Source organism: Schistocerca americana, chromosome 1 (genome assembly GCF_021461395.2).
Source record: "Schistocerca americana isolate TAMUIC-IGC-003095 chromosome 1, iqSchAmer2.1, whole genome shotgun sequence".
Lineage (NCBI taxonomy): Eukaryota > Metazoa > Arthropoda > Insecta > Orthoptera > Acrididae > Schistocerca > Schistocerca americana.
The window spans coordinates 886,736,136-886,763,955 of NC_060119.1; the positions used below are offsets into that span (position 1 = coordinate 886,736,136).

Genomic DNA, 27,820 nt, shown 5'->3' on the forward strand with positions numbered 1-27,820 from the left:
ATCAGGTGGAGCTCAAATTACGCATCGACTCAGGCTTCGTTTGGGATATTCTTTTTTTTTTTTTTTTTTTTTCCTCTGGCGCGTGCTCCGATAAGTCATCAGCGTTGCCCGGGAAAGGTTAAAGTTCAATGTAAGATGGAAAAATCGCACATTATGTTTTACTAGGCTGCTCCCTTCAGTAAAAGTGACTAACCTTCCCGACCGCCTCCAGTAGGTGCTTGTGGTGAAGATTCTTATCCTGATCGGCAGACCACAGTGGTGGCTCTGGAAACTTTCGGTCCAAATAGTCTGAAATGTCGAGCGACTCGACGACCACCTCGCCGCTACCCATCTCTAGAGCGGGCACTTTTGTCTCCGGATGCACTTTGCTGTACCACTCCGGCTTGTTCTTCAGGTTGATGTCCACCATCTCGAAAGGAACGCCCTTGGCAGCCAGGACGAGCCGCGCCCGCTGTGCGTACGGGCAGTACAGCATCGAGTAGAGTCGCAGCTTGCCCGCCTCCACCGGGGGCGGTTGCGGGTCACCTGCCGACACACAAATCAAATCAGCTGCAGATGCTCTGATATGTGTTTCATATTATGGTCCACAGTGGGTTTTCCTGAACATGTCGCTAACTGCTGTTTATTTTAACCTTCCGCTGGTGGTGCTGAATCAAGTGCAGCCCGTGCAAACTCCGACTGCCATCCCGCTGCAGAGAGGCACAGAGATGCATCGGATCTAGTAAATTTCTGTATGGAGGGGAGGTTCAAGCTATTGTAGGTCTGACCTCTGGTGAGTTTAGGCAAAAATTTAAGTTTATTTTTGAAACTGGATTACTCCCACAGTCCACGCTCTTAACTTTGTCCCTCTTCGGGGCGAGCCTGACGGAAAGTTAACAGACGCAGTAGGACTTGTAGGGCTAAAGTGCAGGGGTATCAGACTGCCGAGACTCCTCGTATTTCATTGAATCGTTCGATAAATTGCACCTACATCAGAGTATCGAAGCTGTATAAGAATGAGTAAAAACCATACCTAAAGTACGTGTCAGCTATTTACTGTTGCTACTTAACAACTGGGTCTCTTTTTTTTTAATAAATGTCCTGTATATTGTGACCAATAGCTGTTGAGTGGCGTATGAAAGACACGATTTTACTGTCTGTCACAGCTGATGCTGTTTCTTCACAGTTACGATGATCTTCCGGCATTATTTTCTTCAAATCGCGTCATACGGCTACAGGAATAGCACGTTAAGTACACTTGTTTTCAGTTACATTAAAAACTGATTATGTAATATACTAGCTGCCCAGGCATTCATTTTGCCTATAGTCTAGAAGAAACTAATACAAAACATCAACTGCGTTTGTAAAGTAACATCGAAAACAATTTCATTTCCAAGTATTCGTGAAAATAGCTTTCAAATTATGAAACAGTCGTTTTGTTGTGGTGTCTTCAGTCCAGACACTGGTTTGATGCAGCTTTCCGCGAAATCTATCCCGTGCAAGCTTCTTGATCTCCAAGTACTCACTGCAACCTACATCCTTCTGAATCTACTTCGCGTATTCATCTCTTAATCTCCCTCTACGATTTTTACCCTCCACGCTCCCTCCAGTACTAAACTGGTGATCTCTTAGAGCCTCAGAACCTGTCTTACCAACCGATCCCTTCTTCTAGTCGTGCCACAAATTTCACTTCTCCCCAATTCTATTCAGTACCTCCACATTAGTTACGTGATCTAACCATCTAATTTTCAGGATTCTTCTGTAGCACCACATTTAGAAAGCTTCTACTCTCTCCTTGTCGAAACGCTTTATCGTCCATGTTTTACTTCCATACATGACTACACTCCATACAAATACTTTCAGAAACGACTTCCTGACACTTAAATCTATACTCGATATTAACAAATTTCTCTTCTTCAGAAACGCTTTCCTTGCCATTGCCAGTCTACAGTTTGTATCCTCTCTACTTCGACCATCATCAGTTATTTTGCTGCCAAAATAGCAAAACTCGTCTACTATTATAAGTGTCTCATTTCCTAATCTAATTCCCTCAGAATCGCCCGATTTAATTCCACTACATTCCATTATACTCGTTTCGCTTTTGTTAATGTTCATCTTATATCCTCCTTTGAAGACACTGTCCATTCCATTCAACTGCTCTTCCAGGTCCTTCGCTGTTTCTGACAGAATTACAATGTCATCGACAAACCTCAAAGTTTTTGTGCATCTTCAGCTTCTCGCGTCGTAATGAATAGCCCATCAAATTTCGAGCATGCAACCGCCCAAAAAAAATTTCCTCCACTGATATTTCGGCCGCGTATCGTCCGGCCATCCTCAGAGTGAGTCAAAAGACTGATGACAAGATGCCAAGCGCGTCCGTATATGCTCCACCGCGGCGGTACTGCGCATGCGGGTCGCAGATGCTCGACGGCGGCAAAGGGAAAAACGCTTACACTTGAGCCGCCGCCTGTGGCGAAGGCGTACAGACATTCGATACGCTTATCGATGTATGTTCGGCGGCTGTGATATCATGACGACTTCTCTACGGTTTAATTACCCCCAGAGCCAGATTCCATGCTTTGTCCAAAGGAAAACCATTATCTCTATTTATTAAATTATTAGCTAATCTAATCCCTTTAGCTTCCTTGAAGACAGATACCCAAAACGAAGAGGTGGATGTTAAGATCTTCACGTCAGTGTAATTCACGGAATGCCCTGTATCAATACAATGTACGGCCACAGCTGACTTGTCTGGTTGTGATAAGCGTGTGTATCTTCGATCCTCCACACATCTCTCATGAACGGTGCGTGTTGTTTGACCTGTGTATGCCTGCTCACAATTTCTTCAGAGAATCTGATACACACCCGCTTTACGATGCAGTAAATCGTCCTTTACAGAGTCTAGTAAAGCTGCAATCTTCCTGGGGGCCAGAAGAACACCTTAACACAGTGTTTCTCAAGAATACGGCCCATCTTCGAGGGAAGAGCACCCACATAGGGCAAAAGCGCACTTGATGTGAAGGAATTACCATCTTCTTCCACATCACATACCTGCATCCTATGTTTTGTATTGAATGCTCTACGAATTTGCTGCGGAGAAAATCCATTCGCTTTAAAAATTCTCTTGAGGCATGTGAAATCTTCTTGCAAATTATTTTTATCGGATATACAATGCGCCCTGTGCACTAAGGTCTTAAGGACACCTATGGTCATTGAAGGGTGATGCAGCTACTGGCATGTAGATATAGATTTGTGAGTGTTGGTTTCCGATATACGGCATGTCCTAATGTGCCATCAACTTCTACCAGTTTTTCCATTCGTCTGTAAAGAATTCGTGTTAGTACACTACTGGCCATTAAAATTGCTATACCTCGAAGATGACGTGCTACAGACGCGAAATTTAACTTTCCAGAGCATTCACACAAGGTTGGCGACGGTGGCAACACCTACAACGTACTGACACGAGGAAAGTTTCCAACCGATTTCTCATGCACAAACAGCAGTTGACCGGCATCGCCTGGTGAAACGTTGTTGTGATGCCTCGTGTAAGGAGGAGAAATGCGTACCATCATGTTTCCGACTTTGATAAAGGTCGGATTGTAGCCTATCACGATGGCTGTTTATCGTATCGCGACATTGCTGCTCGCGTTGTTCGAGATCCAATGACTGTTAGCAGAATATGGAATCGGTGGGATCAGGAGGGTAATACGGAACGCCGTGCTGGATCCCAACGGCCTCGTATCACTAGCAGTCGAGATGACAGGCATCTTATCCGCATGGCTGTAACGGATCGTGCAGTCACGTCTAGATCCCTGAGTCAACAGATGGGGACGTTTGCAAGACAACAACCATCTGCACGAACAGTTCGACAACGTTTGCAGCACCATGGAGTATCAGCTCGGAGACCATGGCTGCGGTTACCCTTGACGCTGCATCACAGAGAGGAGCGCTTGCGATGGTGTACTCAACGACGAATCTGGGTGCACGAATGGCAAAACGTCATTTTTTCGGATGAATCCAGGTTCTGTTTACAGCATCATGATGGTCGCGTCCGTGTTTGGCGACATCGCGGTGAACGCTCATTGGAAGCGTTTATTCGTCATCGGCATACTGGCGTATCACCCGGCGTGATGGTATGGGGTGCCATTGGTTACACGTCTCGGTCACCTCTTGTTCGCATTGACGGCACTTTGAACAGTGGACGTTACATTTAAGATGTTTTACGACCCGTGTCTCTAACCTTCATTCGATTCCTGCGAAACCCTACATTTCAGCAGGATAATGCACGACCACATTTTACAGGTCCTGTACGGGACTTTCTGGATACAGAAAATGTTCGACTGCCGCCCTGGCCAGCACATTCTCCAGATCTCTCACGAACTGAAAAGGTCTGGTCAATGGTGGCCGAGCACTACTCTTGGTGAACTGTGGTATCGTGTTGAAGCTGCATGGGCAGCTGTACCAGTACACGCCATCCAACCTCTGTTTGACTCAATGCCCAGGCGTAACAAGGCCGTTATTACGGCCAGAGGTGGTTGTTCTGTGTACTGAACACAGGCTATCAGGATCTATGTACCCAAATTGTGTGAAAATTTATTCGCATGTCAGTTCTAGTGTAATATATTTGTCCTATGAATACCCGTTTATCATCTGCATTTCTTCTTGCTGTAGCAATTTTAATGGCCAGTAGTGTATTTCTTAGCCGTGACTTATTAAACAGATAGTTCGGTAGTTTTCCCACATGTCAACACCTGTTTTCTTTAGGATTGGATTTATTATATTCTTCTCGAAATCTGAGGGTATTTCGCCTGTCTCATACATCTTGCTCACCACATCTTAGAGTTTTGTCAGGGTTGGCTCTCCCAAGGCTATCAGTAGTTCTAATGGAATATTGTCTACTCCCGGGGCCTTATTCCGACATAGGTCTTACAGTGCTCTATCAAACTCTTCACGCAGTATCATATCTCCCATTTCGTCTTCACCTACGTCCTCTTCCATTTCCATATTACTATCCTCAAGTACATCGGCCTTGTATAGACCCTCTACATACTCCTTCCGACTTTCTGCTTTCCCTTCTTTGCTTAGAACTCATTTTCCATCTGAGTGCTTGATATTAATACTAGCGGTTCTCTTTTCTCCAAAGGTCTCTTTAATTTTCCTGTAGGCAGCATCTGTCTTACCTCTAGTGATATATGCCTCTACATTCTTACATTTATCCTCTAGCCATCCGTTCCTAGCCATTTTACAGTTACTGTCGATCTCTATTTGAGGCTTTGTATTCCTTTTTGCCTTTGTCATTTACTGCATTTTTATATTTTCTCTTTTCATAACTAAATTCTATATTTCTTCTCTTACCCAAGGATTTCTACTAACTCTTGTCTTTTTACCTACTTGATAATCTGCTGCCTTCACTATTTCATATTCTTCTTCCATATTTCTTTCCCCGTTCTTGTCAATCGTTTCCTAATGCTGTCTCTCAAACTCTCTACAAGCTCTTGTTCTTTCACTTTATCAAGGTCCCATCTGCTTGAATTCCCACCTTTTTGCTGTTTCTTCAGTTTCAATTCACAGTTCATAACCAGTAGACTGTGTTCAGAGTCCACCTCTGCCCCTGGAAATTTTTTACGATTTAAAACCTGGTTCCTAAATCTCTGTTGAACCATTATATAATCTATCTGAAACCTTCCAGTGTCTCCAGGGTGCTTCCATCTATACAACCTTCTTTCATGATTCTTGAACCAAGTGTTAGCTATGATTAAGTTATGCTCTGTGCAAAATTCTACCAGGCGGTTTCAGCATTCATTCCTTACCCTCATTCCATATTCACCTACTACGTTTCCTTCTCTTCCTTTTCCTACTACCGAATTCCATTCACCCATGACTATTAAATTTTCGTCTCCTTTCACTATCTGAATAATTTATTTTATCTCATCACACATTTCATCAATCTCTTCGTCATCTGCGGAGTTAGTTGGCATATAACTTGTACTTCTGTGGTAGGCATGGGCTTCGTTTCTATCTTGGCCACAATAATGCGTTCACTATGCTGTTCGTAGTAGCTTACCAGCGCTCCTGTTTTTTTTATCCATTATTTAACTTACTCCTGCATAACCCCTACTTGATTTTGTATTTGTAACCCTGTATTCACCTGACCAGAAGTCTTGTTCCTCCTGCCACCGAACTTCACTAATTCCCACTATATCTAACTCTAACCTATCCATTTCCCTTTTTAAGTTTTCTAACCTACCGGCCCCCTGACATTCCACGCTCCGATCTGTAGGACGCCAGTTTTCTTTCTCCTGATAACGACGTCCTCCTGAGTAGTCCCCGCCGGAGATCCGAATGGGTGACTATTTTACCGCCGGAATATTTTACACAAGAGGACACCATCATCATTGAACCATACAGTAAAGCTGGATGCCCTCGGGAAAAATTACAGTAGTAGTTTCCCTTTGCTTTCAGCCATTCGCAGTACCAGCACAGCAAGGCCGTTTTGATTAATGTTACAAGGCCAGGTCAGTCAATCATCCAGACTGTTGCCCCTGGAACTACAGAAAAGGCTGCTACCCCTCCTCAGGAAATTACACGTTTGTCTGGCCTCCGTTGTGGTTGCACCTACGGTAAGGCTTAAGCACGCAAGCCCTCCCCCCCCCCCCTCGACCCATCACCACCGACGGCAAGGTCCATGGTTCGTGCGTAGGCAAGCAGTCACAAAAAAATAATGCTTAATGTACAAATGTATAAATACAGCTGCTTCGCTTGCCTACAACCCGATATTGTAAACGTCTCTATGGCAGAACCTCTTCATAGATGTATAGACGGCTATTGTTTTCGCCTACAACCATTTGCGCTTCGCAGTCTAAAACTGTCAAAAGCACTGCCACGTGTCAGGGATTGCCTTAAGCTGACTGTATGAGTGTCTTAGTAGTAAAGAATAAATGTATTAAAACTTCACGCCTGATGGGGCATTTTTTCAAGCATCTCAGTGCTTAAGACGTCATAGCTCTTGAACTATGTGTCGGGTAATGAAGTATATGTGTATGTACATTCAGCGACATTTGTGGGTATTATCTGCGAAATATGTTGCGAATAGAGTGAGTAGCAAAGCAGTGCTAATTTAAACTTTATGCATAATGCGACAGTTCCTTCCGCATCTCAGTGTTTAATGACGTCACATCTCCTGAATCATATGTGTTACCAAGATATAATTTTGTAGGTGCACTTAGCGGCATATGTGGATACTATCGCCGGCCGCCGTGACTGAGCGGTTCTAAGCGCTTCAGTCCGGAATCGCGCGACTGCTACGGTCGGCCTGTAAGTAGGCTGTTTAGGTTTTTTTATTGGTAACGCCACCTCTGTTTGAAAATCACTGCTATGTAAGTAGGCTGTTTAGGTTTTTTTATTGGTAACGCCACCTCTGTATGAAAATCACTGGCTGTGCTGTGTGCAGTCTGTGGCTAGTTTGCATTGTTGTCTGCCATTGTAGTGTTGGGCAGCGGCAGCTGGATGTGAACAGCGCGTAGCGTTGCGCAGTTGGAGGTGAGCCGCCAGCAGTGGTGGATGTGGGGAGAGAGATGGCGGAGTTTTGAAATTTGTCATGAACTGCTATATTTATATATGATGATATCAAGGTAAATACATTGTTTGTTCTCTATTAATATCTTTCATTTGCTAACTATCCCTATCAGTAGTTAGTGCCTTCCATAGTTTGAATCTTTTATTTAGCTGGCAGTAGTGGCGCTCGCTGAATTGCAGTAGCTTGAGCAGCGGAGATTTTTGTGGGGTAAGTGATTTGTGAAAGGTATAGTTTAATGTTAGTCAGGGCCATTCTTTTGTAGGGAATTTTGAAAGTAAGATTGCGTTGCGCTAACAAAACATTGTGTGTCAGTTTAAGCACAGTCTTGTAGAATTGTTTCAAAGGGGACGTTTCATATGTCGACCCTTAGCCTAGGATACCTCACTGGAATCTTCTGATTTTTTTTTCTTGTAGTTTGTGTAATTGGTGTAGCCTAGGTTTATTGGTAGCGCGTAATCATAGAGAGAATTTCCTTTGTAGTTGTAGTTTTTCATTGTTGTACAGTAAAACAGTTGTGGCATGCATGTAGATTTGCACCAAGTATTTCGCAGCTGCGCTGGCAATTAAGTAGACATTATTTCCATTGCTATGTTATTTTATTTTGCTCTTCAAATTGTGCTTTTCTGTGTTATCGTGTGAAATAGTGTGACAATAATGGCGTGTGAAAAACGTAATACTAGGCTCCAAAGTAAACTGAGAAATGACAGTGAAGACGAAGGCAGTGTGTTAGCGCCGCAGAGTAATGAATTAACTAATGTTCAAAGTAGTAATTTGGTAATTGCGCATAGGGAAATGGAGCGGGCGGCAAACAATGGTGTAGACAGTGAAACAGGTAGTGAACAGGGAAGCGTTATCGATCGATTGGTCGGCAACAGCTCGCCTCAGGAATCGGGAATGACAGAACACAATATTGCAAACACTGCAGACTCAGGTTTTGGGTTCTCACCGTTTTCTCAAATGAGTCAAGACACATTTTCCGCTTGTCAAAATGTGAATGTTGCCGGTGCAACTTCACTGCCGAAAAGCACTGAGGAACATGTTTCAGACACCAGTGCATTGTTATTACAATTAATGCAACAAATGGGACAAAAGCTTGAAAAGTTAGACACAATGGAACAATACCAGAGACAAACACAGCAACAGTTAGACACAGTGGAACAAAATCTCAAAAAGTTAGACACAATGGAACAACACCAGAGACAAACACAGCAACAGTTAGACACAGTGGAACAAAATCTCAAAAAGTTAGACACAATGGAACAAAATCAGAGACAAACACAGCAACAGCTTCAAAAGTTAGACTCATTGGAACAAACTCTTGAACAAACGCGTGAAGATTTAACTACTGAGTTACATAACATTGAATCGAAATGTCAAAAAGTCTGTAATGGCGTAAAAACTCAAATTTGTGAGCATTTTCAACCTATTTTTTCGCGGCATGAAAATGCATTACAGAATCACGAAGCAGCCATAAAAGAACTGCAAATTGTTGTTCATGAAAATCATGAGACCTTGCAAGCTAAATTTGACTCAGTTGCATCTACCGATTCGGTTACGCAACTTGCAAAAACTCAGGAAAACTTTAAGGACACAGTAGATACTCTGAAATTTGGTTCAGAAAAACACACTGAGGAAATAAGTACACTATCGGAGAAAGTAGCCGAACTTTTGGATCAGTTCACTAATTTATCTACGAAGGTAGATGATAATCTGATTGACGCAAGACCGGTAGTCTTTAATGACACGGAAGAGTATGAACAAATTAGGAAATTCAAACAAAATCAGAATCAAATTAATACACAACACCAAAGAGAAATCCGGGAAGTACAAGATCAGCTGACACAGGTAATACAAGAATTACGTATTTCAGAGGACACTCGCGCTCCAACACGGGAAGAGGGACTTAGAAATACGGAAAAGCCGCAAAATAATAACACAGGGCATTTCGGAAGTTATGAAAGAAATTGGCAATGTGCACCGAATTTTGAGATGGAACGGCCGACACGACCTAACAATGACCGATATGCGACTCGCCGACATGATGATTTTGACTATAAGCTGTTCATTACTACACGTAAATTCAAAACATTTAAGAATTCTGGCAACGACATTCATCCACAAGCATGGCTCCATCAATTCTCTCATTGTTTTCCTCCCAACTGGTCATTGGAGCACAGATTAGAATTTATGTGTGGCTACTTAGAGAATGAACCAGCTGTAAGAATGCGATCGGTCATTCACGATTGCCACAGTGAAGGAGAATTTTACCATGCCTTCCTCTCAGCATATTGGTCTCAAGCCACACAAGACCGAGTAAAACATGGTATCATAATGATGAAACATTTCGAACAATCTGAATTCTCCAGTCTTGTGAAATATTTTGAAGACATGTTGCACAAGAATCAGTACCTGTCAAACCCATACAGCCCTTCAGAACTCATCCGCATTTGCTTAATGAAATTGCCTGAATATTTACGACATATTATTTTAGCTGGACGTTGCAAAGACGACATTGAAACTTTTCAGGGACTGTTACAAGAATTAGAAATCGACACAGACAGTCGCGGGATGCGAAAACAGGAAAACAATCACTACAGGTCACATCCGTCACAATTCCGTGACGACAGAAACAATAACTGGACACGACAGGTCTATTCTTACAACGCAAATCGTGACCGAAATAGACACCACCCGTATGACAACCACTGGCAGAGTAATACTTGTTACAGAGAAAGATCGCATTTCCGTAGTAATGAATATGACAGAGATTACCATAGAAACAGACAATATGGGAACAAAAACAATTATGATCAAGGGAGACAGAATAACTTCAGACGCAACGGACCAGCGCGCAGTTACGATTCAGGGAGAAATTCTCCACCATGTGACCGACGAGAAAGAAACTATGGAATCTACTGACATGACGACAGACGATGTGATCGTAACGACAGACCTGAATTGCATCAGAACTGGCGGGATTTAAACAGGGCAGGGCCCTCTCGTCACGGTGAATTTGTAGAAGTTAGGTCTCCAAATCCCAATAACGACGCTCGCCAACAAAGAGACAATAGGCAATGACTCACACCGCTGGCAGCCACAAAACGTTCTTATGACGCTAACGACGCAGCTGCCGTAGCTAGTAATTACGTAAAAATGGAAGACATTAGGGACATCTTACTCCAGGAACACGACATAAAACATAACAATATTGCATATCCTGTGATTCACATTACAGTAAATGACGTAAAATTTACGGCAGTACTTGACTCTAGCAGTCCCATCTCAGTGAAACAGCCTTTAGCAAATGCAACAAATCGAACGATTGTCCCACACTTCCGTTACGTAAGATTAAATTACAGGGTGCAATCTTTGGAAAAGTGTAGATGTACGCCAACAAACCAACTTAGAATTCTATTGTCAAAGCCACAGCTTCTCTATGAGCTTTCTCATTGTTCCATTATTGTCGACGGAAATTATATTGGGAGTAGACTTTTTGAATGAATTCAAAGCAATCTTAAACTTTCACGATGCTGAAATAGGTTTAGAGAAAGAAGGTAAGTCAAAAGCTTTGAAATTTGAAGATTGGCTCTCAAACCATGACGAAGAAATTAATCGTCTTTACCTCCTGTTAGACAACAGTTCGGAATTTTCGACGGAACTTGACACTAACAATCACTCTGCAAGTACTGACAGGAGTGATATCGATGGCGCATTTGATACTAATGAGTTAATTCAGAATAAAATTCAAACAATTGAGAATTGTAATGACAATGATAGGCAAGACCTTTTTGAGATTTTACAAGCACATTCCACAGTTTTTACTCACAAAACAGGAACAATCAAGGGATTTCAATACCAATTTCGTATTCGTGAGCATACTAAATTTTGTGTTAGACCATATGTAATTCCAGCACATTATAGGGACCGTGTTAGAACAGAAATACAATCTATGCTCGACGAGGGCGTTATTGAGCCTGCAGTAAGCTCATACAACAATCCATTACATGTTGTTGAGAAGAAAAATGGATCGATCAGGCTTGTCTTAGATTCGAGACAAATCAATACGATCATTATTCCTGAAACAGACAGACCGCAAACATTGGAAGAACTTCTTCAAAATTTTGATGGTGTAAAAGTGTTGTCTTCCATTGATCTCAGATCCAGCTTTTATCAGATCGAACTTCATCCAGAATGTAGAAAATACACAGCTTTCCTTTGTTTCGGCGTTTGTTATCAGTTTCGGAAACTTCCCTTTGGTTTGAACATTTCTTCAGCAGCATTCATTCGCGGGCTAAATTCCATATTACCTGAGTTCTTAAAACGTCACCTCACCTTATATGTGGACGATATTCTAATAGCAGAAGCTTCATGGGAACTACATAATCGCATCCTCAACAGTTTGTTACGTATTTTTGCAGAATCTGGAATTACAGTTAACTTGGAAAAGTCTGAATTCGGTAGGTCAAAGGTGAGGTTTTTGGGACATATTATTTCTTCTGAAGGCATTCAGCCGGATCCTGAAAAGTTAGAAGCAATCAGAGCCATTCCAGTTCCATCCACAAAAAGACAAGTCCGCAGTTTTCTAGGTCTCGTAAATTTTTACCGTCGTTTTCTGAATATGCAAATTCTTGTTACACCAAAACTTTGTTCTCTCACTGGAAAAAATACTATTTGGAACTGGGACGAACAAGCACAGTTGGAATTCAATTCTTTGAAAGAAGGGTTACTTCACGCGCCAATCTTAGCTCATCCAGATCTGTCACAAGATTTCTGCCTTAGCACGGATTCTTCTAAAGTCAGTCTTGGTACCCATTTATTTCAAGAAGCCATAGAAAATGACACTACCATTCAGAAAACCATTGCTTTTGCTAGCCGAGTGCTAACAAAATCTGAAAAAAATTATTCCGTTACTGAATTAGAAGCTTTAGCTATCGTTTGGGCATTTAACAAATTCCGTTTCTTTCTTTCTGGTAAGCACGTAAAAGTGTACAGTGATCATCGTGCATTACAATTTCTTATGTTTTCAAAAATTAAATCATGACAGGTTAAAACGTTGGGCATTGTTTCTGCAAGAATTCCGCTTCACAATAGTCTACATTCCCGGCAAGGAGAACATTGTTGCGGACGCACTGTCACGCGCACCGGCTGGGCTTGAGAAAAGTAACACAGAAGGCAACCTCGAGAAAAATTTCAGTATTCTTTACATTCAGAAAGTCGCCTTTGAAAACTTCATCACCACATCTTTAAAGGACATTGCTCATGAACAAGATAAAGATCCGATTTGGAAAGACATCAAGAGCAAATGGCATGAAAAGACACACACACAGATTCGGCATTATTACCTGGTTAGAAACAACATACTCTTCAAACGCTGCACTGTTGATGACAAGCTATGGGTACTTTGCATTCCAGACAATTTTGTTAATAAGCTCATTTGGTACATTCATTTCAGCTATGCACATTTTGGTCCACGAAAATGTTATCATATTCTTCGAACGACTTGTTATTTTAACAATATGGAAAAAAGAATTCGAAGAGTCTTGTCTATTTGTAAACTTTGTCAAAAGGCGAAACCACCTACTGTCTCACATCGTGCTCCGTTGTTTCCTATTATTCCTTCTAAATTAAAAGAATTTGCGGCTGTTGATCTCTTGGGACCGCTTGTCAGAACATCCAATGGATTTTCGTACGTTCTAGTCGCTGTTGAACTTCCTTCAAAATTTGTTTCCTTCACTCCGTTACGTAAAGCCACTGGACGGTCTGTATCCAACGCCTTTGTTAAAAATTTCTTACGTGAAGTTGGACACGTTAGTAAAGTCATTTCAGATAACGGACCGCAATTCAGATCTGCTGTTTGGTCACGCATGCTTCGCAACCATAAAATCAAACCTGTTTTTATTTCATTGTACTCACCACATTGTAACCCCTCCGAACGGATTATGAAAGAAATCAATAAGCTTTGCAGACTTTATTGTCACAGAAAGCATCAGCATTGGGACAGATATTTACACTTATTTCAAAACGTGCTGAATGAAATGCCTCACGACTCCACTGCTTTACCACCTACTCTTGTACTGAAGAATGAAGAACCACCGAACAGAATCAGAGAGCTTGTACCTTTCCCGAATATACGTAAACTTCGACACAAAGACATAATTGATTTGACTCTTAAAAATATAAAATCTGCAGCAGACAAAAGGAGAAAACTACACGGTAAAGCAAATGCAAAGAAGTTGTATATTGGTCAGAAAGTTCTCATTAAAGCTCATTCATTGTCACATAAGAAGAAACACTTGAGTCACAAATTCTTTCTAGTTTACAACGGACCTTACAGAATCCGACGTATACCACATGATAATTGCGTTGAAGTTGAAACTCTGCGTACTAGGAAGAGTAAAGGTTTACACCACATTTCACATGTAAAACCGTTTATTGAAAGATAATCTGCTTTTTAACTTAGTCTTTGTCATAAAATTTTTCGCTTCACATTACTAATATGCTTTGTCAGACTTAGAACCTGTTAACATACAACAATGTTTGAAGTTAAATATCCAATCAAGAACCAAGAGAACTTATTTAAACAGAAATGACGAATGCATTGTTATAGTGAACAGACGTCACAGTGTTATTGTGTGTGTACATTCTTGCTTGTTTGTTGCACGATTACGTAACGACTATAAGGCTCACATACTTAGAACATTTACCAGTACTGCTAATGAGATTTTAATGCAACATTTTGGTTTATTTGAAAATAAATTCTGAATTTAAAGTGCTTTCTGAGAGATACCAGATGACACAGAGGTTAGTTTATGTGACAGCTACACGATTTTTATCACGACACTACTAATGAGTGACAATTTACAATGTTGCTTTTGCGGTGTTTCTGTTTTATATCTGCACAGTTTTCTGAATTCTTCTGGAAAGAAAAACATGTTTTAGTAGTAACTTTTGTGGTATAGCAACAATGAGACAGCCTTTTTCGTGGCACAACAATACGTTACTGTACAGTACTTTCTTCATCACGCCAATAAGCATAATAACTATGATATCTATACGCAAAGCATTTCACTTTTGTTTATCATGAGGTAAGTACATTGACTTCTGCAGAACTTAGCTTTCGGAGGACGATAACTACGACACTTCCACAGAGATTATGTTACAAGACGCACAGTTTAGCGCTACAGTACACGTATTTGAGTGATCAATTTTATACTTAAAACATTTATTTTTAAAGATTTTTGAATTGCAAAGAAAGTTTTCCGTGATATATTTCATTCCATTGGTGTAATCTGTAACACCTGAGGGTATAATTACATTAATCCTCAAGGGGGTACACGCTTACTTTGTGTACCATGTGTGTGGCAACCACAAGGAACCCTAGCTCATATGGTATTTGCTTATACAACTTTACACATCGGTACCATATTTCTCTAACACACAAATTACACAGCTATCTGATCATTTAACTGAGAGATAAACATGTTTTTTACTACATCAGTGACATATGTTTACGCAATTACAGAGTTGGATTACTTCACACTTACGAAATTGTATTTTGTCTGTACTGTGTGAACTGTTCATATTTTTTTTGGAACCACTGTGATACTATGAGAGCTTTGAATGATGTATTTGGTATGGATTCATGATTTTTAAAGTACGTTTGAGGCAGATGACACTTTTGACATGAGCAGAGAATTTTTTTAATTATTGGAGGAAGCTACGACGATTTTGAGATTTGACTGAGGTGTTATGATGTTATTTTTACGACGACGATGTGTATTATGCTGCTGAGGTATGTTTATGATTAATAGGCTGAGGCTATATGAGTTATTTGATTATGCTTCATATTTATAATGACGAAATATTGATGAGTGTCGATGGATATGTATATGTGTAATAAGTAAGGAGTAATGAATAGTGGGTAGGGACTCTTGACTTGTGAAACAGTATGTTGGAAACCAAGAATCGTGCTTTAAGAGTTATGACATGTGTGTAAATGCGTGAATGTATCACAATGCAGGCGAAAATTTTTTGGACACTGTTATATTTATATGATTTTGTTTCTACAGATGTGTAACCCAAATTCTTGACCTGTGAAATATTTTTATATGAGACTGTCACTGTAGCGGAAACTGGTGTCGTAAATATTTCCGTAAGAAAGTTAAGTGACCACCTGCATGTAATGCGTCGTGGGCACGCAGCTGTGTCAAACACCTGGAGAACAAGCCATTACGGTGTGCCTTTCCGGAAACACAGGTAGAAAAAAAAGAAAAAAGGCAGGCATTTATCCTCGCCATTGACATTCCTTTAGGGAAAATATTGCAAATGCGACACCCTCATTACTTCCATTAACCTTGCTATTGACATTCCTTTGTAGAAAGCATCGCAAATATTACACGCTCATTACCTGAAAACATATGATTACTTGTACTTTGTGCTAATTACTGCAATGCTTATGAATTGATGGGAAATATTCGTACATCTGCACACCTGATTATGACAAGTGTCTTTCTATGAGAGTTGAGAGCTACTAACTTATGAAATGTCACATGACTATTGAATGATATTTTTATGCTTTGGTTTGCGTAATTGCTTATTTCATTTGATACCTGTTTTCCAGCTGTGTTACAGCATTAGTTTTATAAAATAAACTTAGATGCATTTGCTAATGTGAACTCTTTCTGTCAACAGATCTATTAAATAATAATTTTGTGATCCACATTCTTCAAAAAAGGAGCACTTGGAAAGGAAAGAACAATAAGAGGGGACTAGTAACAGTAACTGCATACATAATATTCTTTTCAAGTACATGGTAATATTTCTTTTACAATAAGTTGTTGTGGTGCACCACTTTAATTACTTAGACATTAAGATGTGATTATACATTTCCCTTATCTGCATTGTTATCTTTAGTGTACTATATTTTCTGCTTGAGCTATGTCATGTTTAGATATAAGCTGCTGTTTGCCAGGCATAGTGCTACTGAACTTTAATTTGTGTTACTCTGCTAAGCCAGATTTATTTTTTTGTTGCTGCACATTGGCTCATATTAGTTGTAATGTTGCATTGCTTGGTAATTTAGATTTACTGTAGCTTGCTTTGCAATTTTCCAATTTTTTGGTCATTGCTGTTTGTGTTACTTATTTTGTGCTGCTGCATTGCCTCGTCCCTTAGTTTAGCATCTGAGCTCAGTAGATTTAAGTTAGCTTAAGAGGGGGTAGCCTCTAAGAGAATGAGTTGCGATGAATTGGAAGAAATGCATTGAGAAAACAGGTTTAGGTAGGATTTTCTTGGAAATAAATGTTGAGGTAAGAAATGTGTGAACATATAAATACAGAAAGCATGCTTAGATAGAATTTTTTTGGTGGAAACAAAGGATGAAATAAGAGGAAAGATATATGAAGTTTTGGGTTGGACTGCAGTACCAAATGTTACACTGAAAACGAACCCTGTCCTTTCCTATTGGTGTTATCCCACTATGTGTTTGTGTACCCTTGTGTATTTGTTTTCTTCCTGTCTCTGTGTAGTTTCATAGAATTTTTTCTTCTTTTAATATTAAGCTACATTCACTATGATGAGGAATACTGTTATCCTCGAATATAATTGGCATTGATAATATGTTATTTACTTTGTAAAGATGTTAGACATTATTAATTCTGTTCTGTTCAATGCTCATGTGTGAAGTTGATGTTTCAAAAGTTATTGTGATCCTTTATGTATGTACTCATGTCATAATTCCACTGATGTATATGTTTATTTCTATTCTTTTGTAAAGCCTGTGTTACTACAAATGTTATCTGTATTGTTACGTTCTTTAATGATGTATTTTGTACCTTTGTAATTGTATTTTCATGTTGTAATTTTATAATTGTACAGACACCAGTTCTTCAAATTAAGTTACATTTCACTGCACACGTTTCTGTTGGTCATAGTATATGGACAATATGTGAGAAGTAGGGACTGTTAGTGTTTGCACGTGTGTTAATAATTCAGCAAGGGACTGGATAACAGCATTGCTGGTTCTAAGGACAATTCCAAACACTTTGTGAGTGCACAAGTGGTGGTTTATGGACTTGCTATATTCTCTGCAAGAGTCTTCGATGGTGATTGTGCACCTGTGCAGTCGCAACAGATGGCTGCTGGCCATTTCTACAAGGACTACAGTGGGTCTACACCTTTGCTGACTCACCAGTACCATTATTTCTACAAGGCCTGCAGTGGGTCTGCACCTCTGGTGGCCCACCAATACCGTAATCTCTACCAGGACTACAGTGGGTCTGTTCTGTGATGACCTACCTACCAATATTCTTCAAAACGTCGAATGACTCTGCTGTGGGTTTGCTATGTTGTGGCCCATTACCTGTCTGCATGTCAAGAGTCAGCACTGTCTTTCCGTTGGAAGGACAACACTACTTCTTCAAGACTGCATGGAAATCCACTACTTCTATGTGCATTTTCTTTTACTGCTCAGACTTTGAGAAAAACTCTGCATTTTTACTATGATGAACAATGTGGACTGTCTTTATGGACTGTGAGAAATTTTTAGCTTTTGACCAACATTGTATCAATAAGTGTATGCATTTGATTTCTTTGTTATTGTAATTATGAAAATTTTTTTTCAAATCTGTATTGGCCACTGCCCAATCCAATTTGTAAAAATTTTTGTGCGTAGCATGGGGGCTATGTAAGTAGGCTGTTTAGGTTTTTTTATTGGTAACGCCACCTCTGTTTGAAAATCACTGCTATGTAAGTAGGCTGTTTAGGTTTTTTTATTGGTAACGCCACCTCTGTATGAAAATCACTGGCTGTGCTGTGTGCAGTCTGTGGCTAGTTTGCATTGTTGTCTGCCATTGTAGTGTTGGGCAGCGGCAGCTGGATGTGAACAGCGCGTAGCGTTGCGCAGTTGGAGGTGAGCCGCCAGCAGTGGTGGATGTGGGGAGAGAGATGGCGGAGTTTTGAAATTTGTCATGAACTGCTATATTTATATATGATGATATCAAGGTAAATACATTGTTTGTTCTCTATTAATATCTTTCATTTGCTAACTATCCCTATCAGTAGTTAGTGCCTTCCATAGTTTGAATCTTTTATTTAGCTGGCAGTAGTGGCGCTCGCTGTATTGCAGTAGCTTGAGCAGCGAAGATTTTTGTGAGGTAAGTGATTTGTGAAAGGTATAGTTTAATGTTAGTCAGGGCCATTCTTTTGTAGGGAATTTTGAAAGTAAGATTGCGTTGCGCTAACAAAATATTGTGTGTCAGTTTAAGCACAGTCTTGTATAATTGTTCAAAGGGGATGTTTCAGCACGTTCGAATCCTGCCTCGGGCATGGATGCGTGTGATGTCCTTAGGTTAGTTAGGTTTAAGTAGATCTAAGTTCTAGGGGACTGATAACCTCAGATGTTAAGTTCCATAGTGCTCAGAGCCATTTGAACCATTTTTTGGATACTATCTGTGCAATTTATTGTGAACAGAATTAGTAGCACGGAAGTAATAAATTTAAACTTCATGCATGATGATGCACTTTTTCACCCGTCTCATTGTTTATAACGTCTTATCTCCTGAACTATAATAGGTAGGTGGTTTTTCCCGCCACAGAACTGCACAGAATTGTTGCTTGGCAGTCTTGGATACACGTACCAAATTTGGTGAAATGAATATATAATTCATATAACTTACTAAGAACACATAATACTGTCAGATAACCAATATCTAATGTGCACATGATATATATGCTCTTAGTGTTAACTGATATTGTCGAGGCAAGGTCTTCTAGCATTGAAAACAGTCGAAGTGTCATCATACATGGAAACAACAGAGGTGTTACTGTACAGGTCAGATGCTTTTAACGTTAGTGATCTATTGATTAATTTGATTTTCAGTTTTTAAGTTTATCTATCCATCTTTTAGCGGCGTACATGCTGTCGATCTCATCATAGTTTGTACAAAGTAACTAACGCACAGTGCTACGTAAAATAATGTAACCTTCATAACAATAAATACTATATTGAGAACTAAGCTCAGTGTAAGTTACATAACTATAAATCATAGTAATATTGATAACCATAATAACATATCAGTTGACACATAAATTTACATACAGTAAAAGTCGAAGTTTTAGGCCTTCTTTTGTACAGTCTATGAAATATTTCATTGCATAAAAGCCTTTTTTCACCCAACTTTGTAAGACGTTCATAAAATCTTTATTGCGATGATAGGTGGTTGACGCCGTAGTGCATCAAAAAAATTAATGCCGAGGTATACGTAACTTCTCTGAATTTCATAAACAAAAACTCTGTGAGGTGGTTTAACGTTAATTTACAGTCCAAATTTACACCTACAATTTAAAGGCCATTCAGTCAACATGAGAATTACTTAAGCTAAAAATAATGTTCATAAGTTTACCACTAATGACTACTATGCTGGATGGAGTGAGCAGTTCTATATCGAAAACAATAAGTGGCGATAAGATCAAAACAATTTGCGAAAGAAGCAGAAACGTATCTACTCAAATTAATCTGTGACCGACGGTACAATAAGATGTAGACCAGTTTCCGTATCTCGGAAGTTTTATCTCTAATAAAAGGGGTGTAGGATGCAGACATCAGCAGTAGAAGTGGGAAAGTCTTTGTTGTCTTCCAACAAGTGCAGTCGGTATGGAAATTAGACTCTGTAGTTATTTCGACAAAGCTTTGGCTTACGCCTCTAAAATCCTACCAATTGCCAATGTGCATAAGAGACCTGAAAAATGTCACAAAAGTCAGCACATAAGGCCAATGATTTTCACCAACGATGCTTCAGGTGAAATTTGCAACTCACAAGGAACCCCCTGAGTGCAAGGTCGCAAGTTGAATCTTTTATAAGGCTCATCTGAAAGTACTGTGTTAACAATAATGACAGAAAAAATTTTAGCTGCTAATGATCCACCTTGTGCATCAGGAGGGCGACAGAAAATGAGTTTTCGGAAGGTGCAGAGATTAATTTCTAAGGGATGAAGGTATTAAATTTCACAAAATAGACATTGACGACGTTCGAGAAATGCTCAAAACAAGACATTAACTTGCACCATGAAGACCGAATGAAAAATGGCGCGTTACAATGATCACCAAGGTTCGCACCATCAGGATCGACGGCGAACTTCTTGGGAGTTACAAGCCGTGCAGGACGTTCCGGTAGGCATCCACTCCTAAGAAATGCATGTGGAATAATATTGAAGCAACGGGGTGATGAGAATTGATGGTATGTGATGACATGCAACCGAACGCGAAACAGTCTGGCTTGGATATTATCGTGAAACTAGCTATTGTTTAAGGCTGAATTTGTCCAGGAGTTCCAGGTGATATAACTGCAATGTCACATATTTTTCAGGAGGAATAGTTTGCTCCAAAGGAGTATGAATTCTGTACACAGACCAGGAATCAAGGAGAAGTACGTTATTTTGATTAGCTATTCGCCAAAAGTAGTACTTATTGTATAGTTATAGAGTCCACCCCCGATAGCTGAGTGGTCAGCGTGACGGATTACCGTCCGAGGGGTCCGCGTTCGATTCCTTGCTGGGTCGGGAATTTTTTCCGCTCAGGGACTGTGTATTGTGCTGTCTTCATCATCATTTCATCCCCATCCGGCGCACAGGTCGCCCAATATAGCGTCGAATGTAATAAGACCTGCACCAAGGCGGCCGGACCTGCCCCGCAAGTGGCCTCCCGGGCAATGGCGCCAAACGCTCATTTCATTTATAGTGGTAGTTGTCTTACGCCCATTTTCCCACTCTTGCTTGCTGTGACGTAAATATTGCTTACTGACCTTGCAAGAACAAGCACACGACAAGAATGGTAGGTCTTGACGGATGAGCCAAGGGACGAACTTGGCGGCAACACGATGCATTTCAAGATGCTGTGTCTGGATTTCATGACAGGATCCAATTGAAATGTTACACTCTTCTGCAATCTCTCGGATAGTTGGTCTTCGATTGGCACGCACAATTTCGTTGACGTTCCTGCGTGAGTGCCGCCGATAGACGTCGAAGGGCGTCCTAAACGAGGGTCACCTTTAACTTCCGTCCAGCCATTTTTAAACCATGTGAACCATTCGTAACACCGAGTACGGCTTAAGCACTCATCACTATAGGCGTCCTGCGTAATTTGGTGTGTCTGTGTAAAGATTTTCTTGAGCTTCACGCAAAATTTAATTCAGACGCGTTGCCCCTGTAACACAACGTTCTACTCAATACAGCAATGAACAATAACAGACATACAAGAACGAAACTTCCGGCAGTTACACATTAAACAAAGGCGTGTGCAGGGACGCTAACCGCATATCGCTGCAAGACACGAAATTACGCTCAAAATTAGGATTTTTTTTTTTTTTTTTTTTTTTTTTTTTTTTTTTTTTTTTTTTTTTTGAACAGCCCTTGTATATGGACCTTGTAGACGAATTGTTCTTGTCAAAACTGGTCTTATTTTAGTTCTTTTATTTTGAGGCCACAATTCGCAAGTGAATGCAATTTTATTACGTAAAATAAACTTTGTTCAGTTTCAGTTATAAATACTGGTCGTCTTCAGTTACTCAACTATCCTACTTTATTAATTTTATTTGGAAATGTTGCGCATTTTGCAGTTCTCATCAGTTGCTAGGCGTTTGCTGTTTGGAACGCAACTTTTAACATATTCTTTTTTGAGTCAAAGGAAGAGAGGAGCTCACGAGTACAATATACTGATGACACTGGGTTTTTCGCATGTAGTGCCTCAAGAAATATCACCATCCGCCTCCAGGAAATGCAGTCAGCGCGCTTTGTGCAACGACCAACGACAAGGAAGAGTGTAGGGGGCGGGGGGGGGGGGGAGCAGAGGGTAGTTAAGGTCATATTGCAGCCTCATCCTCAATGCTTGAAAATGCGTATCCTGTGTGCGAACCTGTCTCAAAATCCGTCCTTCAGGGTGTACAAACCGTATACATCGAGCTCTAACAAGAACTCTCCATGTTCCACACAGCTTTCCAACTGCAGATGTAAGCTATACTCTGAAGCGGAATCAGAACAATTGAAGGACATGTGTATGAAACTGGCGCAAAAATTCTACGAAAATGCACGCTACTTAAACGAGGAACTACTAAACAGACTAAGCTAATATTGCAATACAGATCTACGCTCACGAATTGTAAATCAACAACGTTGACAAATAATTTAATGCATAAACGGTCATGACGAACTAAAAGCTACGAACTAGTAAGAAAACTAACAACTAATTTTCAAAAAAGCGTCTAAAAGACAAAAAACTTTCGCCGAGATATATCCTTCCACCATAGAGAGTGAATTATGCCGCAGTAGTACCTGAAGATGAAAATTTTTTGCTGTTGTGGAAATACTATAGTAACTGACACTGCGATTCTGCCGTTCGCGCGATAACGTTTCCTCCAGTCCTCGAGCGATAGGCGACAACAGTCCCTCGAACACGCTGGTCTAGTGCGATCGAAAACCATAAGTAAGTTCCAGGAACACAAGTTGCCAACGAATTCGTCGGCCGCCGAGAACAGGAAAAACATCGACTGTTAAACAGCGACTGCTTGCCTTATTTCTGTGAATTAGAGCTATAAACGAATACGACCTAGAACGCCTAGAGCTACGGCGAAGGCCAATCCTGGTGACAGCTGAATACCGCAATTTCACCAGCGTAGGCGCTGCTCGCCAAGTAGTGTGGCCAATGTGTCACCACGAACTTAACGCATGCGCACAATACACTCAGCCCACTAATAAATTGCAGAATGATCAGTCTTCTTCGCTCTTAGATGGCTCACGCGAGGACGGTAGGCCGGTGTCCTGTCGAAATATCCTGGAGTATGGTAAACGGACGATCGGTTGCACTCCCGGAACTGCCTTCAAGAGCTGTGTTCCTCTTCCAGACTATAAAGTTGCGCTGGTCTCACCAATACCAAAGAAAAGAAGTAGAAGTAGTCTGATAAATTATAGAGCCAAATCACTGACGCCCATTTGCAGTTGGGGTTTGGTACATATAACGTTTTCAAACATTGCGAATTACCTCTAGGAAAACGAGTTTTTGACACACAATCAGCACAGATTCAGGATACTTAATTCTTGTGAAACACAGCTAGCACTTTATTCTCACGAAGTAATGAGTCCACGTGAGTACTGAAGAGAATCCGTTAAATTTCGGCTACACGAATCTAAAGGGCTGTTACTTCAACTAATTACCTAAGAATTATAACTACGAATAACTTAAACTGCAATGAACACAAAGATAATTATGTGGGGAAAACAAACCAAAGACTGCGTTTTGTGAGCAAAATACTTAAAGGCGGCAGTACTAAAGAGATTGGCTGCAGTTCGCTTGTCCGTCCTCTGCTAAGGAGTATCACTGTGCGGTATAGAATGCTTATCAGAGGATTGACGGAGGACATCGAAAACGTCCAAGGACCGGCAGCTCATTTCGTACTGTCGCGAAATGGGAGAAAGAGTGTAGGGATATGATAAGCAGGGTGGGGTGGCAATCATTAATATAAAGGCGTCTTTCGTTGCGGAGAGATCTTTCCACGAAATTTCACCCCCAACTTTTTCCTCTGATTACGAAAATAATTTTTACACCCTCCCACATAGCAACAAAAGATCATCATATTAAAATAAGAAATCAGAACTCGAGCGGAAAGATTTAAGTATTCAGTTTTCCCACGCGCTGTTCTAGAGTGAAACGGTAGAGAAACAGTGTAAATTGTGGAGTAGTCATGTAAATGTAGATTTAGAGAGACGCAGCTCAAACAACATGGATCTGCTATCACTATCGGTAGCCAGCGCCGCCACGAATAAACTCAAACTATATTGGTATCTTGGACTTACCTATCGAATGCAGCACTGCATGGAACTAATCTGCGTCATCTGATGTGAAGCCGTTTAAGGTCTTAACCAGAGGGTTTGTCTGTTCTCTGATCACGATTCCACGAGCTGTACTAAAGGGTGAAGATTTGTAGAACTGTCCTGGATAAAGCAAGCCCACACCGTGCATCAGAAGCGTCCGCTCAGGTGGCAGCGAAGTTGTGGAACGCACTTGAGGAATACTGTGTATCGTAGGGTTACCCGAAAAATCGAGATCCACTGATGAAAACTCAATATCTTAGAATGCAATTACTGATATCGAACGCATATAAAATCTGGGAAGTGAAAATACTGAAATACTCGCCTGTAACTGCTACAGCGTTAGCAGTAAGTCCCAGAAAATAGTTTTTTTTTCAAGAAAGCAATCATCCTCATATTGTTCTAGCGATTGTAATTTGACTGAAACACGAACTAAAAATTAGGTTATATTCAACACATAGTGAAATGAACGTCGAAAAGCAGATTAGACTCCTGTAAAGCTGGTGTGTGCAGAAACATAGCGAGTCCTGAGAAAACACATGGACACAAACAACCAGATATAAGAGTCTAATGTTTACAGTCGGTTGCCTCCGCAGGCTGTCATATTCATATTCAGGCATAATAATTCGTTGAGACACTAGAAAACAGCCTGAATTAAACAGCATAAAAATATCACAGCCATCCGATGGTAGTGGTGATAGACTGTCTACTGTTGACTGGAAATCTATGCTTACACTACTTTGGTGGGGACAGTCACAGACTTCCTTCTTAAGAAACGAAGTCAGAGCATTTAGACCAAATACAATAATCTTAGAAGAACTATGGAAATAGCTTAAAAACATCAAAAAATCTGTCTAGATAAAAACGATGGACCAAAATAAGGACTCACTGCAAAAGAAAATAATACAAAATACACGATATCGTCCAATTCTAACGCTAGGAGAACACTACATGATCTGAAAGCATCTAAATATGTTTTAAATGTATCAGCAGCTTCTATTATCAGTGTATCTTTCAACCAATGAAAATGTTATGAAGCAATATATCAGAAAGGGAATACAAGCAGGAAATACAGCATCTTATGCCAACTTACTGGTATTTAACAATTCTCTGATCATACGACTAACAAAATTAAGAGTACGTTATTGCCCTGTATGTTCACTTAGTAGATATGATTCAGGCTCGTGGACTAGGCCTACAGCAGAGGCGGATATAAGCAACATAAGGCCATTTGAAAGAAAAATGCTGTGCAAAATCAATGGGCCTGTGAGATATGCAGAGGGCTGGACAATCAGGTAGCATCATGAATTACAACAGCTTACACAAGAGAAAGATTTGGTAATATTTATTAAATATCAGAGTGTACCCCGTGTATGACGTATGAAGAGGATGATAGATGACTGGATGCCGAAAGGAGTAGTGAAAGGTATACTGTATTTAACCAGAAGGGAAGGACCTACCAAGAGAAAAGAAAACAGAAGTACGGAGACATATTCTTGAGGAGGCCAAGGCTTATCAAGTCCCAAAGCGATAAGAGGAAAGCGTACCAAAAGATAATAAGAAACGCAAGAAAGCGCCTTCGTTTAATTCTACCATACGTAGAATGTTACGGAAACAGAAACAAACGAGATTAGTATGAAACCGACAGAAGAAATTTCAGTTCTTACGGCTGGAAGAATCCTATAACCATTTCCAATTCGATCCTGGCGATGAAACTAACGTCTTGTCATATGAGCTACTGGACTTACAGGTAGCAATTTAACTCATGCATACCCATTGTTCAGTCTCATGTGGATCTGTCTGATGCTGAAGCTAAAGGTACCAGGAAGCCGAGAATTAAATTCTGCATATCAAAATACAATTTAGAAAATTCAAAGCGACTAAGGTGCCATGCCTTAAATGAATTGCTGTTAAACTTGACAATCAGTATGCTGCGGATTTAACCCCTTTCTTAGTACAATTTTATTGATTTAGAAGTCACTGCAATTGTCATGCGCCGCTTATATAGAGAGCGTAACTTGCGTTGTAGAAAACGAAACGGATAAACAGAATTACAGGTCAAATTCTTAGTTTCTGTCATTTACCATATCCCACTGAATACGGTACTTCGAACATTCTGATATTCCTGAAGGAAGATAATTTTCTCACAAAGAATCAGCACTTCAAGAAGAGCACTGGCATAAAACACTTACTGCTCGTTTTATACACCATATCTTGCAAACAGGAATTGCAAGACCACAGGTTAATTTCGAAAGGCAATTGTCGTTGTACGTTTTCGATTGATAACTAGGCTGCTATGAAAGGGAATATTTTTACAAATATGTGACTGACTCATAGAACTTTTGACATTGGTCAGTGAATGTTCAATATTATCAATGTTAACCGTATATGTGTTAACAAAGGAAGGTATGCATCACTCTCAGACTGCATGTCGATGATAACGCTACGTATAGAAAAACGGAGATATGCAAGATTATTTTGACAATATTTCCGATTCGTATACTGAATAAAAACTGTCTTTAAAATGAAGCAAAGAAAGAAAATATTCACAATAGAGAAAAATAACACGGAAGTACAGAACCAAAAGATTATCATTAAGCTTCTGCTGTCTGTCATATCATTTCGAAAATCAAATTATAATACTAGTAAGTGATGGAACAAAGATGTGTCATTACTTGCAGGAATGCAAAATTAGCATCAAGCTAGTATTATTCGTCTTAATTGTAATACTGAGAATAAAAACGTAAAAATGGGCAGATTACGCATTCTCTGGCGTATGCTGAGATTTTATTCCTCGAAGCTTCGGTATTCGTTCCTGTCACCGAAACTTTAGGCTCATGCATACAAAAATTACTTCCAATAATACTTCAGTGCAGTGGAACTGCATTGGGGCCTTGATCGAAAGGTTTTAAAATCCCATGTTATACTCCACTTACCCTTTTTCAGGAACTTCACACCCATAACTGACTCTCGTGAAAACTACGTGTCCAACAAAGTGTGCGGGACTCTCTGTGCAACTCGTTGTCGGCTGCGCTTATAAAGATACCGTGCGTATCTAATCTCGATGCTTCAAGGACTTTCCTTAGTCATGCACAAAGCAAACACCCGTGTTCAGCCTGACACTGCTAAAATGCTTTTTCTTTCTTTAAATGCTGAGTGACATAGAGGGGCGCACACAGAAGCGACGGATCGCAGCAGGTTCCGCAATCTGTCCGCATACCGCACGTTAGTGGGGAAATCTCAGATCGCTGCGATCGGTCGCTGTTCGCTCGTTATTGCCAAGCAATCTGACATATGGCTTGCAACGAATCGGCTATATATACCAATATGGCTGCCTAACTGCGACTAATTTTTGGCTAGGTATTGAGTGTGGCTGTATATGTCTGTTTCGTTTTCCTGCGGCCACTT

The 27,820-nt window shown here is 40.3% G+C and overlaps 1 protein-coding gene across 1 annotated transcript in view; it reads right to left on the reverse strand.

Annotated features, from left to right (window-relative positions):
• LOC124547364 (pyrimidodiazepine synthase-like) overlaps positions 1–27,435 on the reverse strand; it is a 52,411-nt gene extending 24,976 nt beyond the window's left edge. The window contains exons 1-2 of the mRNA XM_047125101.1: positions 27,349–27,435; positions 194–525 (exon numbers count right to left, since the gene is read on the reverse strand). Of these exons, the coding sequence (XP_046981057.1) occupies positions 194–525; positions 27,349–27,373 (357 nt within the window). The 5' untranslated portion in view covers positions 27,374–27,435. The remainder of the gene's footprint in view (positions 1–193; positions 526–27,348) is intronic.
• Positions 27,436–27,820: the final 385 nt, after the last annotated feature.